Source organism: Saccoglossus kowalevskii, chromosome 15 (assembly GCF_978046115.1).
Source record: "Saccoglossus kowalevskii chromosome 15, keSacKowa6.1, whole genome shotgun sequence".
Lineage (NCBI taxonomy): Eukaryota > Metazoa > Hemichordata > Enteropneusta > Harrimaniidae > Saccoglossus > Saccoglossus kowalevskii.
Genome location: NC_140655.1, coordinates 21183742 through 21199356, shown reverse-complemented (window position 1 = coordinate 21199356; position 15615 = coordinate 21183742). Strand labels below are relative to the sequence as shown.

Here is a 15615-nt window from a genome sequence, read left to right as displayed (position 1 = left end):
TACTGTGTTTACACAACAGCATTTTATTGGAGCCCTACATCTTAAGCCAGCTAAAATGTCTGTGTATACGCATTGAACTGATTGTGTTTGACTCCGGCTCCTCAGGGTTGAGCTCTGATTGGAAGTGGGCCCTGACATGGCTCCCACGGTGCAAACGCAATCAGGGACGAAAACTCTCCCTCAGTCGTCTTCTTCAAGTAATCTCTCATTTCAAATATAACGAATACAACGTCATTTGTAATTTCTGGTTTGATGGAGAGGTACGTGCCCTAATATCTGTTTAGAAGGAGCAGTAGTTCGGCTCCAATTAAATGCTGATGTGTAAACGTAACAATACGCAAGGTCATTTGCGGAACTATTTTTTATCACCATAACAACAATCTCATCATTACAAATGTCTTGACCAATCACAGAACATCTCACTGACAGGATGTTCATGACTTTATTCAGCACATAATAATAATGCTGATTTTACGAAAATTGAATAAAATTTTCGATTTGAGTCACTGGTCAGATAAAAACATTCAGGATGTAAAAGGTACTAAAATATAAATAAATGCTATTAAATTAGAAAATTAAATTAAAAAAAAAATTAAAAAAGAAAGTAACTCAATTAAACATATACAAACATGTATCTTATTCTTGGTTGACACTCGGGGGGGGGAATAAATATGTTTAAAAACAATATTTTTTAACCATATTGTAAAATTACTTAGTAATGAAGACAATATTTTTAAATATTTACATTGTTGTGAAAAAGAAAATTGAGTATTGTGTAATTTGAAAATAATTTCATTTGGTGGAAATTCAAGACATACTGTAAACCATTTGATCGTACTTGTGAAGATAACTAAATTCAAAAGTGGCAGAGACTTCAAGGCCCCTGTGAAACTAGCACTGCTACATAATTTCGCAATAAATTTTCAGTGACTCACAAAAACAAATAGTGAAATCATCAAGACACAGCCATGGATGAAAGTTTAGATTTTGCTTGTATTATGTCGGATTGCTTTGAGGGTGATCCAACAATGCACAAGAACCAAACAAATTAGAAATAGCTCCATGGCCCTCTGTTTTTATTTTTTAAAATATACATTACATATGTTTTGCATACACGTATGACCTGCTATCAGTATATTCACAAAGAGTTTTTATGAAAATACCCGGATCATTTCAACATTTGAACACATTTGAAAAATAACCACTATATGGTAAACGTCACTTCCGCTAACGTTTTACTGGCAAATTACATTTGAAAAATTTTGAAGAAACTTCATCACTTAAAGGGTGGTGGTCTTTGCGCAGTGCATGCTCAAATTTCATGTAAACAAACAATGTATTTACACGGGTTGTGTACGTCGCACATCCCACATCGAGCAGAATGTGGCGCAAGGACCACCACCCTTTAAACATAAGTCATCAACCACAGAAAGATAAATTATTTCAGCTTGTTACATGAATCGGGACACATATCATTACTTTTGATAATGATATTTTGCAAGTTTGTACAATAACTGTCCAAAAAAAACAATATACATTGTAATACTAGCCACCAATGCTAAAACAATTTCATAATTAACAGAAGCACAGCTTCATAACATGTTCAAGGATAACTATTACAAATAAGATGGGATTTCTCTCATAGGCACTTGCCTGAAATTAAAATACAAAAAAATGAAACATTACGTATTTTGTTCAGAATGTGAAAAAGTTTTCAGCCTTATTTCAATGAATACATGTAAATTATTTTTGTTTTTTGAAGAGAGGAAACTTTTTCTCAAATACATGCGTTTTATAAAAATCTTGAAAAAAACAGAAAAACATGGTCATGATAACTTTACGCATTTACTGAATGTTTGATATGAACATCATCATCATCATCAACATCATCTCCTTGAATTATAAGTGGTTGCCTCCCGGCTTCCCCTGTCGGGTCAACAAAACGCAAGCAAATGCCTTTTTTCCGTAATAATGGTGCGCAGATAATTTGATTGTAAATACACTGTCCATTGAGTAACAGAACAAATCCAAGGATTTTCAATGGTAGGAATGATTCCCATCCAACTGCAATTGTGAAGACCCAAATAACCAGCGTCCGGACGCTGTCAAGTACCATACGCGTGGTGGCACTCATTTCTTTCGTCACGCTGATTCCAGCAAAGTTGAAGAATGCGATGCTAACCATGTTGCCGAGCACCGCTAAGATCAACTGTGGATTATTGGACATCTGATAAAAGGCATCGATTGCGTCTTCCAAGCGGTGTTCGGGTAACGTACTCAGTTGACCCGCAGGGATGTAGTAAAATGGAATGAGCAGCAAACTCAGAAACACAAATCCCCAAATACCTGCAGAAAAACAAGAATATACCTCAGAAATAAGTTTTATTTATTCGATATTTGGCTTTGGCATACTGCGTTTGCTCTGTACCATTCGTATCATATGATCGTATGTAAATTACAAAGATGTATCTATGATCCAAATATTTTAATGGTGGTATACAACTAATGTGACTGTTGGTTTAAATGCGCTACCATTGCAGTTGCACTTCTAAGAGAACAAATATTGTTTTTATTATGTATATTGGGCAAATTGTTTTTCATTGTCCAACATATTACTCAATGTTTTAAAACATTATTTTTCTTTCATTTACCAGTAACAAATATTTAAGGTGGAGATGCAGGTTCGTGGGCACTTGGTGGTGAAATTTTCTTTTTTGCTTTTTATTATCCAAACAGTCGTGGCTATAGACTGTTGAAATTTTGTAGAATTGTGAACAGTGTAACATACTCAAAAAACGATTTTAAAATATAGATAACAGATGCAAACATTCTCTCTTTTGAATGCTTAGCAAGATTTAGCAAGGCTGTACATAAATAACAAGCAGCCTGACGGCTGAGATAACTCCGCTGTTAGCAATGCACATGGCAATTAAAGAACAGAAGATATCATTAGAAAATGAACAAATCTGAGAGAGGTCCACATGTAGTACCTATATGTATAATATATCAAAGCAATTGCACTTGCGGTTTTCAACAAGAAGTCGAAAATATCACTTTTTACCAAAAATTGCAAAAATATTCATCAAAATTAGAGAATTAAAGATATCATTACGAAATGAACAAATCTGAGAGAGGTCCACATGTAGTACCTATATATGTAATATCAAAGCAATTGGACTTGCGGTTTTCAACAAGAAGTCGAAAATATCACTTTTTACCAAAAATTACAAAAATATTCACCGAAATTAGAGAATTAAAGATATCATTACAAAATGAACAAATCTGAGAGAGGTCCACATGTAGTACCTATATATGTAATATCAAAGCAATTGGACTTGCGGTTTTCAACAAGAAGTCGAAAATATCACTTTTTACCAAAAATTACAAAAATATTCACCAAAATTAGAGAATTGAAGATATCATTACAAAATGAACAAATCTGAGAGAGGTCCACATGTAGTACCTATATATGTAATATCAAAGCAATTGCACTTGCGGTTTTCAACAAGAAGTCGAAAATATCACTTTTTACTAAAAATGACAAAAATATTCACCAAAATTAGAGAATTGAAGATATCATCATGAAATGAACAAATCTGAGAGAGGTCTACCCAAGGTACATATACACCAAGTATCAAAGCATTCAGGCTTGTAGTTTTCAAGAAGAAGTCGAAAAAGTAAAACATTGACACGGACGACGACGACGACGACGGACGACGACGGACAATCACTCATATGATAAGCTCCGCTCGACAAAGTCGACAGCGGAGCTAATAAAAAAGAAACATGGTGAAAAAATGAAATGACGGGAACTCCATATTATGCACTATACAAATGTATTTAACTTTTAACAAAACGATAATACATTTAAATTTGAAACTGTTACAGCCATTTTAATTATGAGCATTAGCAAACTTCTTACTGAGTGAATTGTTATGCAAATTAGCAATTATCTCAGCTTCTTTTTAGTGCACATCCCAGAACTTAAAAAAAAAATAGCTCCTAAACGCTTTGACCTTTTGTTTTGAAATTTTCACAAATGATTGACAATGTGTTCATCTTCAAAACGCCGTCAGGGCATTGTTTTTGGTCGAACAGTGTTACAACAATCGTACAGACAACTAGCCTGGGTGTTAATTTATGCATAAACTTGAAGTAGTGAAATTTAGGCTGCTGCCCTGCAAAATTGACAACTGGTAAACAGTTTTCAAGACGGCGTTTTCTTCATAATAAACAGATGTACCCATACAGGAAACAGAAGCATGGTTTAGAAGCTAATTTTTTTTAAATCACTTTTGACCAAAAAAATCACATTTTTGTGCATATTTCAAACTACAGTGTCCATAAAAGAACAATACTAACAAAATTTTAAAATTCATACAATTAGCTTTCCGAAAATATATAGTTTTGTGGACAAGGGAGGTCATCTTGGTTTCCTAATTAACTAATTAAAATACATGTCGGGTAAACTGCATCTCTACCTTTATAGACAAAAGTAAAATACAAATAAGTAAAAGCAGGTAACCTTTTTATCCAATGACCAACTCTGAGGGTCCAAAAATAGATAGAACAATATTGATTTTGTTGGAACTTTGCTCTCATATCATATGCTAATTTATGCTAATTATGTACAATGGCCAAGTGTGTCAGAGGACACTCATTTGCAGTTACGATCGCCATTGGTTTTCAAAATTGACTGAAACATCACCTTTCATAGTGATATTTTGTTTTCAAAATAAACCTTCAATCGTTATCATCATTATTATTACTATTTTTATTGCACCATGCAAGCCGTTATCCAATGTGAAATTCTTGTATTAAAGCGATAAATACAGTACCGATGTTTAATTTGGTTTTCTTCAGATACTGTTCGGCAGCACATATAATACTGATAATGTTTATCATGCATCGCTACAGTCATTAATATGCATCATATCATGGTCATGTGATACTGATAATGTATGTCTGGTTTTAAAACTGGTTTAATCTGGAACTAGATAAAATTAAAGTTTATCATATTCAACAATGTATTAAAAGTAAGTGATTAAAAATTATAGCAAAGAATATATAATTTAGATTTTTCAATATTATTCTGATTGTAATATTTATTCAGTGTATTTTGTTATACCCAATAATGTTTGTCACAATTCAGAGATTTTACGAAAAATAGAACGGCCATAATCAGAGAACGTTATTCAGGTGGGAAACACATTAATTGTGGACTGAGCCCCCAACAATGTTACTTTGCTGTGATTTTCAGTGATTTCAGTGAATCTCAAGGTAGTTTATTTCCTGAAAAAAATCATTGCAGAATTAATTCAAGGCCACAGAAATTATGAATTCAGCTGTCGTTATTTTAGTTTTTGTATGTTGAATAATCAATCACATGACATAATACCCAGTGATGTCATTTGAAATGAACGCTGTATAATTAACCTTTTCATCAACAGACATTCTCTCTAACATTTTTCTGCATTTTTCTTTCTTTTATTCTTTAATATTTTTAAAATGAACTCTAATTTTGAAGCCAACAGATGAAATTTGAGTTAATTTTCAGTTTTTATTCAAAAACTTTTGATATTTTTGTCCAAATCTTCTGAAAGAAAGTGAAGACTATAAACAGGACTATTTTGTGAAAGTGTGATGAAAAGAGGGAACTGGTGGTGAAAAGGTTAATTCTAGTGGCTAACTACTGCAGTCAGAGATCCCATTACGTACACTCAGTTCTACTTGGCATGAGTAATGATTCTAGCGACGTTTGCAAAAAATGTCAACTCACCTTCCCATCCAACAGCTTGTAGCGGAGGCACGTTGTACTTAGTCAGAAATTTTTGTTCATACACCATTTGAACTGAGACTATAACTTGTGCCATGATAATAAGAAGATTTCCTGTAATATATTATAATCTCATTCATCATTAAGGTAGAAGCCTACTCATAAATTAAGAAAACCAGAATTTATTCATTTTGCAATAAATTGTACTCCAAGGCAATATAAGGATAATGACTGAAAAAAAGTTGGGGGTCACCAGCCTTTTTTTTCGAGAAATTTATGGTTGTATTTTAGTGGAAAGTTGCCATTTTGACACTTTATAACACTTTTACCACAGGTTCCAATTCCTTATGCAATATCTCAAAATCTAGCCTGGTGACATAGACTGAAAAAATCACATATTGTTAATGATGGAGTACTTTTTGTTGTTCTGAATTATTTAAAAAATCTGGGTTTTAAAAAGTGTCAAAAAGTCCAATTTTTCATTAACATTGTGTTCTATGGAATTGTTTTAAAAATAGCAATTTTCAAGAAATATTAGGACACGTTTCTCAAAAAGCATAACTGTAACACACAAAATCATGCTATTTCATTGTACCATGAGACATTAGCTTCATGATTGTACATAATAAACTAATGAACATTGTCACGTGATTTGTGACCAATTTTGTCAAAAAATATGACTAGGCTTCTACCTTAAGGTGAATCGTTTGTTTTAGTCACTAGCTTGATATGCTGAGAAGTCCACCATTTTAATTTGGTGAGAGACAATTGCAAGTTCACAAATTTGCTGCTGCAGGGAGTCAAAAATCCAATGTTCATACACACACTATCTTGTCGATTTCATATCCAGTGTGAAATAGGCTTTCCATCAATATATAGCTTTGTGTGGTTCAGTAAATATTTTATATGAAAATATCAGTTTAGAAAATCAATACCAAAGATGAACACAGCATCCTTAAATGTGAATTTTATTCTGACAAGTTTTCTCAATTTATCACAACAAAGTGGTATACTGTATTTTCTTCTATTTTCTGCCCCGTTTCAAGTTGCTACATGCATGACAATATAATGAATATGAGGTTTAATGTCTGCAGCACATGGCCTTCTTTGGAGAAATATCGGCAAAAAGAATTCTATTACAGCATTTATGTTTATTACTAGTCTACAATCCATGCAGCATTTCACTCACTACATGAATATGCCATTTCACTAACACAAGTGGTAATATCTCTTGACACTTGGCTATTGATCGCAATTTTATTGGTTGAAAATGCTGTCAACTACGCCTAGGAATGATGCTAGTAATATCTCATCCTGATCAGCTGATGACTGTAAATTTGATTTGTTGATTGAAAATGCCATCAACTATACATTAGGTATGATGCTAGTAATATCTCAACCTGCTCAGTTAATGACTGTATTAAAATTTGATTTGTTGATTAAAAATGCCATCAACTATACATCAGGTATGATGCTAGTAATATCTCAACCTGCTCAGTTAATGACTGTAAATTTGATTGGTTGATTGAAAATGCCATCAACTATACATCAGGTATGATGCTAGTAATATCTCATGCTGCTCAGTTAATGACTGTAAATTTAATTAGTTGCTCAGCTAATTACTGATAATTGCAAATGTCATCAATAAGATTGCTGACAACAGCCAAATGTATCATTTGCATAAATCCCAATAGGTAATGATACATCACTAGAATGATACCTAGATATCATTTGGGTGGTGTCTAGTGAGTGGCACACTACATTGTATATAGATTCTAAACATTTGCATATAGGTCGAGAATGAAAATTAGTGGAAAGTTCAGAATTTCCTTGCCTTGATAAACGGTAGGAGAAAGTGTTTTTTAAACTTCAATGACTTGAATTTGTAGTTACCTGTTATGATACCGTTTATGTCTGAATTATGGGTTTCTTCACCAAAAAGTATATCAGCACCACCGACAACAACAAGACCAGCCACCACAGTCATGATACCCGTCCAGTGAAAACAGTAAAGTTTTTGATTTAGGAACCCAACAGACAACATTCCAGTAAAGATGATCACGGCGCCTCGCAGCATTTGATAACTCGATGCAGATGTTAAAGTCAAACCTAAAATTAACAAGTTATAAATTTTCTATGACCAGTTAAGCATCATTTAAATTTTTGCTGATAGCTCTATGTTGTGGTTGTCATACTGGATCTATAAACCAATCCTACCTGAAATTGAACACCAAAAAAAAAGAAGTCGACCCATACCCTGAGTTGCAAGCCACAAACCGAATAGAGTTGTCAAATCCTCAGTCAAGATCTATTTACTATAAAATCTGTATTAAAAGCTGCTGCTTCTCTTAAAATGGTACAATGCAACATAGGAGATGTGGTTTCTAATACAGCATCTACACATATGAGAAATGATGAATTTTTGGGTCTCACTTGTTCAAAGAGAATGGATGCGGCGGCTTCTATTAGGAATGCAACTTCTAATACAGATTTTACAGTACTAAACAGATATGAGACTTTTGGGAAACCTTGAAAGATGCATGTGTTTGACTGGGTCTGGTTGACACCAGGATAGCACACTAAATTAGCATAATTTCATTGTGATATGAAAATGGTCACACAGCACTCATGTGTAAAGCCACTGCATATTGAGTCTTTTGAAAGCAGTTTATCAGAGGATCTATATCTGTTGATAATAATATGTGATAAATAAATGTTAATATTATTAAAATCTTTAATATTATTAAAAACAAATTAAACAAAATGTTAGATACCAATATTTAATTTTTTATTATATTCTTAGGAGCAAACATCTGGGCATTTTTACCACCTGACAACCATTCCCGGTGAAAAAAAAATGTCAAAACACTTTTTTTAAAACAGCTAACCATAAGCAGAGTTAAAGTGTGACCTGTCTGCCAATTTTGAACAAAATCGACCCAGCCAAAAAAACTTGCAGAAGAGTTAATACATGAAGGTAACACACACACATAGACAAACATACACACATGAGTGATTATAAGGACAATCCTAGCAGAATGAACTTACCAAGATACATAAGAGAAGTACCGGTCATATCACATAATGATGCTGGCATCATAACAAATGGCGAGAAGTTCTGCTCACCAATGTCCACAGGTATATTCTTTGTTCTGCGGTAACAAACCATAAACTTGAAGACAAGCAGGCAGGTCATTTCGCCAATGAACATTCCAACAGCCTACCAAGAAAAAATTAAGTTGTATTATTTGTTGAAAGCCCTTAGCTTTAAATTCTATAAACTTTTTAATTTTCACAGTTAAAAGTTTTTGAATTTTTAGAATTTCATGGCATTTATGAAGGCAAAGTTTGTTATGAAAGTCACTGACACTCGGTGTTTTTTGAATTAAAGCGATTCATGAATCAACTTGTAGTTTCTTACTTTGTATAAGATTCTGATAAAATAGCAAATAAATTCATTACAAATATGTCAGGATTCTCCCCACGACATTATAGATTAGGTGTTCCCAACCGTTAAATTTTGGATAAACAATGGAACATTTACATGAACATGTAAAATAACAATAAAACTCATTGTTTCCTTGACAAATTCGTGAAATTAAAACACAGTGAATATGCTTAAAATATCAAAATAGTGAAATTAAATGTCTGTGAAAATAAATAGTTTTACAGAAGTTGCAACTGTTGATTAACATATTTACATGTAGGGCCAAAAAAATGCATAATTTCTCAGAAATAGAATAAAATTATATATTATTCGTTTATACAATTATTTATATGTGTATGCATAATGTATGTGATTTGGTAACTTGATGACACCCTAAGATACTGAAAAATCAATCACAAAGAAATTTATATAAATATGTGGTAATATTTAGCTACTGTAGAATACTTTATTTTCGCTTGGAATTTATTTTCGCTATTTTCGCTGAAGGGATGATTCCGTGAAAATAAAATCCAGCGAATATACTTTTTTTCCTATGTTTCACATTAAACTCATGAAAAATCAGTGAAAATAAATTTCAAGCAAAACGCCCAAAAAGCCTTTTCAGCGAAAATTAATTCCAGCGAAAATAAAGTATTCCACAGTATATAATTATTAATATTTTGTATATACATTTAAAACTTCTGTTAAGGGTTTCCAACAAATCATCCATTCATTTTTTATAGCAGTTTGATGTGTATCTATTACCACAGAATATTGCAGCAGTTCAAGAATAAAGAAATTTATTTTTTCACAGTACCTGGAAAAATGGGTGATCAAAATGACGATTTGAAAGAGAGCCAGGTTCTCCATCAGCTGTAAGTTCATCAGCCCACCTGTAAATACATGTACAAAGAGTTAACTTTGTTTGCAAGATAAAGACAAGCACAGTTTGGGATTTCAGGAAAAAAGAACATTTATATTTAGAAGGATCAAGCAATATTTCCTATTAGCATTGTACATATAAATTAAATAATGAAACTTTGGAGGTTATAATCAATAATTCTGATTATACCATATAAATTTCTCTAATAAAAATTGTCTATAGACCAGTAACCATGGACACCAATCCAAAAATATGTACACCAAATCTACCAAGAAGAACTTTTCCTGGGTTACTTTATGCCAACTTATCATTGCTACTCAGTATTATATACTATGATGTTTATTTTCAAAAACACTCAGAATTCATATTTATTTATTGGGCAATCATCTGCATTTGGATTTGACCAATCACATTCAATCGTTGGTAATAATGTGTACACATGTTTTAAGTTTTCATTTTATTGGTCCACTGTACTGTACTGTGTGTGTGTGACACTGCCAGCTTGGAATTTAGCCATCTGCATCCTCAATACAGATAATGGAGTATCCTACTTATTGATTGCATGGATGCCTTCACTAGGTCAATTGATAGGTTAATTAAGGTAGCAAGAAGGGAAATTTTCACTTTTTTCTTGATTTTTCAAAAATTGATAAAACGGTTACTTTAGACCTTGATACATCATTCCAGGTTTACAAAAGATCAAAATTGCGAAATACCGTTGCTTAAATTAGTGTTTTAAAACGCTAGCAGAAAAGACTACAACTGGCGTTTCGTGGATATTTGTATATAATGTTTATCTTTGGAAGGATTTAAATGATAACATCTTATCTGTATACTCTGTTGTTGACGATTCTGATATAACGGATGATAAGCTTCCCGTCGCAAACAATGCGTGTTTATCTAACGTCCATTGTCAGCATTATTGTCAGTCGAGACTTCGTCAGAGAAACATGGTCATACAGTACTCATTTCGCCCAACCTTCCGCTTTTACTCAACCGCTTATCGCTTAATTTCCGACCATGCGGTCTTGTCCGAAACCGACCACATTTTAATCGCGTTTTTTTTTTCGCTTGCTTGCTTATTGAAACACTGACGGCTCGCCCAAACACGGATCACTGGCACATGAGCGGTTGAAATGGTAGTTTTGATAGTAAAGTGTGAACATACAACTAGTATTAACTATTATTAAATTCTGAACGGCACTTCAAATCTAATAGTTGTATGGCACTTGTATCATGAAAGCAACAGAACTGTTCTAGATGTAATATTTTTTATTATTTTAATGAGACAGAAAAAAAGCATTAGGTCACTTATTTTGACAGCCTGAGAGCAGAGAAACGAGGAAATGTTAATGATTAATTTCAAAAATAACGATACCAAATCCACGTCGGTCGGTCTGGTAAAATTTGACATTCAATTTTCCAAAATAAGTCACGATCATTGAATGAGTTCAGTCTATGTGACTGTATACGTACCCTAAAAGTGTTCCCACAACCACAGTCCCTCTATCCAGACCGGGAATAGAGGGACCGTGCCACAACAAATATTTTCTAATAACTAAAAACGGCCACATGCCCTGAAAAAATCAAACAGAGCTTGACATGTATGAATTATTTATTGGGCTAAAAAAAAACGTGTCAAATTTAGTTATAGCCATAAATATTTGGTGACCAGTCGATGAACAATTCAAAACTCAGGATTCACACGGAAGTCCTTCAGGGCTGAAAATTATCGACCCTACTCTGGTTTACTTTATTTCCCAACTTGCAGAGAAAACTGATTCGCCGTGGACTCTAATGTATCTCAGCCTAGTATTTTCTTTTTGAACTGAGGTCAAATATCACCCGTTTGTCAAAATATACTGATGTTTTTCAGCGAATAATTTTGAAGCCTGTCACAGCACAAAAAGACTATGTGAATCAACGCCGGAAATTGGATGGTACGACTACACTTCAATTAGCGTCAAATATGCTTTGTTACAACATCATTGATTGGTTGAAAGTCACATGATCGAAACACAACCTGGGTAACAGAACCATGATATTTGATATGATATTTGTTCGTATTATCAACAGGACCTGAATTATATAACAAAGGGTCTTAAAAATAGGGTCTGCAAAAAGTAATTTCTTGGTGATAGCTGTTCGGCACAAGCAGATATGGGCAATGTACAGTTTCCTTCAAGCTGAAATATAGTTCCAAAACCTCAATTACAAACAATAGATAAACAAATTAAAGCATCTTTTGATTTATTTTAAAAAATGGATACCCATAAGAACAATAAAAATGACATCAGAGAAAAAACAAGCAGCCTCTCGGCTGAGATAGTTCTGCTGTTAGCAAGACACATTTCAATTAAAGAACTGAAGATATCATTAGAAAATGAACAATATGTATAGTATGTATAGCAATCAAACTTGCTGTTTTCAACAAGAATTCAAAAATATCACTTTTTACCAAAAATGACATAAATATTCATCAAAATTAGATAATTGAAGATATCATCACGAAATAAACAAATCTGAGAGAGGTCCACATGTAGTACCTATATATGTAATTTCAAAGCAATCAGACTTGCAGTTTTTAACAAGAAGTCAAAAATATCACTTTTTACCAAAAATGACAAAGATATTCACCAAAATTAGAGAATTGAGGATATTATCACAAAATGGACAAATCTTAGAAAGGTCCACATGTAGTACCTATATATGTAATATCAAAGCAATTGTAATTTTGGCTTTTAACGAGAAGTCGAAAATATCACTTTTTACCAAAAATTACAAAAATATTCACCAAAATTAGAGAATTGAAGATATCATCATGAAATGAACAAATCTAAGAGAGGTCCACCCTAGGTACATACACACCAAGTATCAGAGCATTCAGGCTTGTAGTTTTCAAGAAGAAGTCGAAAAAGTAAAACATTGACACGGACGACGACGGACGCCGAACGACGGCGGACAATCACTCATATGATAAGCTCCGCTCGACAAAGTCGACAGCGGAGCTAATAAACTGAGAACACAGAGGTTACAATAAAATATTCAGTCAGGAAAAATACTCTCAGGAAGCCAGTAAATCATTATTAGATTTGAAGGCAACATTGCATACAACACAGCTGTAATTGTTGTCAACCAATTAGCTGACCATATCGCTGATTAGGTGTACAAAACAAATTCCCTGTCAAAGTAATATCATGTCAGCAAAGTACATGTAAAATGTTTTTTGTATAAGACAGCACTTCCAGACTGAACTTGAAGGCAATGAGCACAGGCAATTAATTAATCTTCATTGTTCTGTCCAAAATTCCGTACTCTATTTCATCTGGAAATATTGAATTTGACTTCTTACCTTTGTAGTTTTATCATTCCTAGTCGTGTTGTATTTTGTTTGTCTTAGTTTTAATTCTTGAGACTATTGCTGTACCTTTCTGTGTCAGTGTTGTGTCAATAAAATATTATTATTATCATAAAAATAATTTTTTTTGCTTTGTTTTGTGTTTTTGTTTTTTTGTTTTTTCTCAAATTTTTTATTTTTCTTTTATTTTCTATTTTTAACTTACAACATTTAACTTTACTGTATCACGAACAATATCTCAATTAAGGATATGGTTATCAATAAAGATTATTATAAATTCCAGAGACTGATGATCAATGTATATTACAGTGAATCAAATACGCACAACCAATGAAACCATATTCTGAATGGTGACGAATTTACTCGGCCAGAGGTAGAACTCTTAGGTCGGTGAATGGGTGGGTTGGGTGTTATTGTGTCAACGAGTGTTGTTGATTTCAACGTCACAGCAGAGCTGTAACATTTCCTAACAAATCATTTTATCTGCAGTCAATGTCACCAGGCAGCCCCGAGTCATACTACGGTAAATTGAATTACTGTACAATACACGGACAGCGGATGTTGTTTACACATGAAACAGACATTAAAGAAAGTGATAATTATTGACTCATCATTCTTCGACAACTTCACATCACGGCGATTACATCTGGCCAACTTTGACTGTTACGACCTGGCCGAGTTTGACTGTATAATATGAGCATCGGCAAGGGGTATTTTCGTAAGCTGTAATCAACTGTTTTTATTTTCGTAATAATTTAATTTAAATAAATAAAAAACGTAAATTCGTAAACATGGGCAAGGTGTAAAACGTATTCAGCTAAGTTTATTCGTCCGGAATTTGTAAAAAGATCTTATTTTTTTGTAAACGTATAAAGCATTTTCCATATTAAATGTAAAATGTAATTAGGAATTTGCTTTATCTGTAAAGTGTAAAAACCTATTTTTTTGTTACTGTAAATGGAACTTTCATTTTATTTCCTGTAAAAACGTAAAATGTCGTTTATTTCCTGTAACCTGTACCAGCTACCCCCCGGGCCCCATATGGATAGAGGGACTAATGCACACGGGCGGCCTTTCACGTTTCTACGTATTTTTTTGTGTCTGGAAGCAAAAACATTCATATTTACACTGATTATTTTAATATTAACCTGAAACGTAAACGCCGCCTGGGACTCGATCACAGTCACTTGGGGATGAAAATTAATAAATATTAATATTAAATTAAATATTAATATTTTTAAATATTCTGCTATATGTATATAAATAAATTATTTATATACGTATAGCGGAAGATTTGTTTGAAAAAAATAGTATCAGAGGTACAATACTTGGGGTTTGCAACGCGCATACTACTGTACGGTGACATCATGTCAAGATCCCATTCAAGTCTCATCTCGTGGATAGCGAGACTGATGCTACGACCTTCTGACATGACATAGGCGGCTTGTAATAAAACAATAAAACATGTATTACCACATTCATAGTGAAGAAATATAATACATCGAAAATGTACAGAAAATATAGTTATCGTAATCCGTCATATCGTAAGCAGCTACATTTGTATTTTGATCCACCTGAACATCCCAGTGTCCGAGTTACCTCGGGCATGCGCATTCTCCTTTTTCTGAGCTGGAACGCTTATGCGAGAGCGAGATTGAAACGGAATCTTGGTATCATGTCACCGTAAATGCAAACCCCAAGTAATGTACCTTTGTTAGTATTTATTAATTTTCAGCCCCAAGTGACTGTGGACTCGATCGAGTCGTCTTGGTACAACGTTTTCATTCACAACAATCGCGTTATACTTACTTTGTACTCAACGTGTTTAACGATCCTGTCACCACCATCAAGACGGCAAGACCTATCTGATATCGGGTCCAAGCCATGGTTATTACTCAAATATTGCCAAGAAAAAAAATCTGAAATGCGGGTAGGTGACTAGCTTCCTGGACCTGACCACTGTGATGAAGGTAGGGTCGACACCATGTACTGTTAATTACATCTTCTGATGATCAACAAGCCATTTTATTAAAATTAATAACATTAAACATATATCTAGACCGAAATTCTCGAAGAAATGCATAAATAAAAGACCAATCTATTCATGAAAAAAACAATACATGGCTATGCAAAATATTCTAAGTGATTAAAATCAGCAAATCCTTCGGAAG

At 33.4% G+C, this 15615-nt stretch overlaps 1 protein-coding gene across 2 annotated transcripts; it reads right to left on the bottom strand.

Annotated features, from left to right (window-relative positions):
- Positions 1-1391: 1391 nt before the first annotated feature.
- LOC102807325 (solute carrier family 35 member F6-like) lies at positions 1392-15400 on the bottom strand. Of its 2 annotated transcripts, none has more exons than XM_085508341.1 (6): positions 15254-15400; positions 10021-10096; positions 8825-8996; positions 7670-7885; positions 5780-5890; positions 1392-2346 (listed from the first exon to the last, which is right to left on the bottom strand). In XM_085508341.1, exons 1-6 carry the CDS (start codon positions 15328-15330, stop codon positions 1838-1840), a joined length of 1161 nt encoding a protein of 386 aa, XP_085364467.1. In that variant the 5' UTR covers positions 15331-15400; the 3' UTR covers positions 1392-1837. The 2 variants fall into 2 exon arrangements, with proteins under 2 accessions (XP_085364467.1, XP_085364468.1); XM_085508342.1 differs by lacking the exon at positions 1392-2346 and adding an exon at positions 4870-4993.
- Positions 15401-15615: the final 215 nt, after the last annotated feature.

Coding starts and splice junctions, on each gene's coding strand:
- LOC102807325 (XM_085508341.1), bottom strand. CDS start 15,330: ATGGCTTGGACCCGATATCAGATAGGTCTTGCCGTCTTGATGGTGGTG. Junction 10,097..15,253: donor TTAAACACGTTGAGTACAAA/GTAAGTATAACG, acceptor ATGTATTTACAG/GTGGGCTGATGAACTTACAG. Junction 5,891..7,669: donor CATAAACGGTATCATAACAG/GTAACTACAAAT, acceptor AATATATTACAG/GAAATCTTCTTATTATCATG.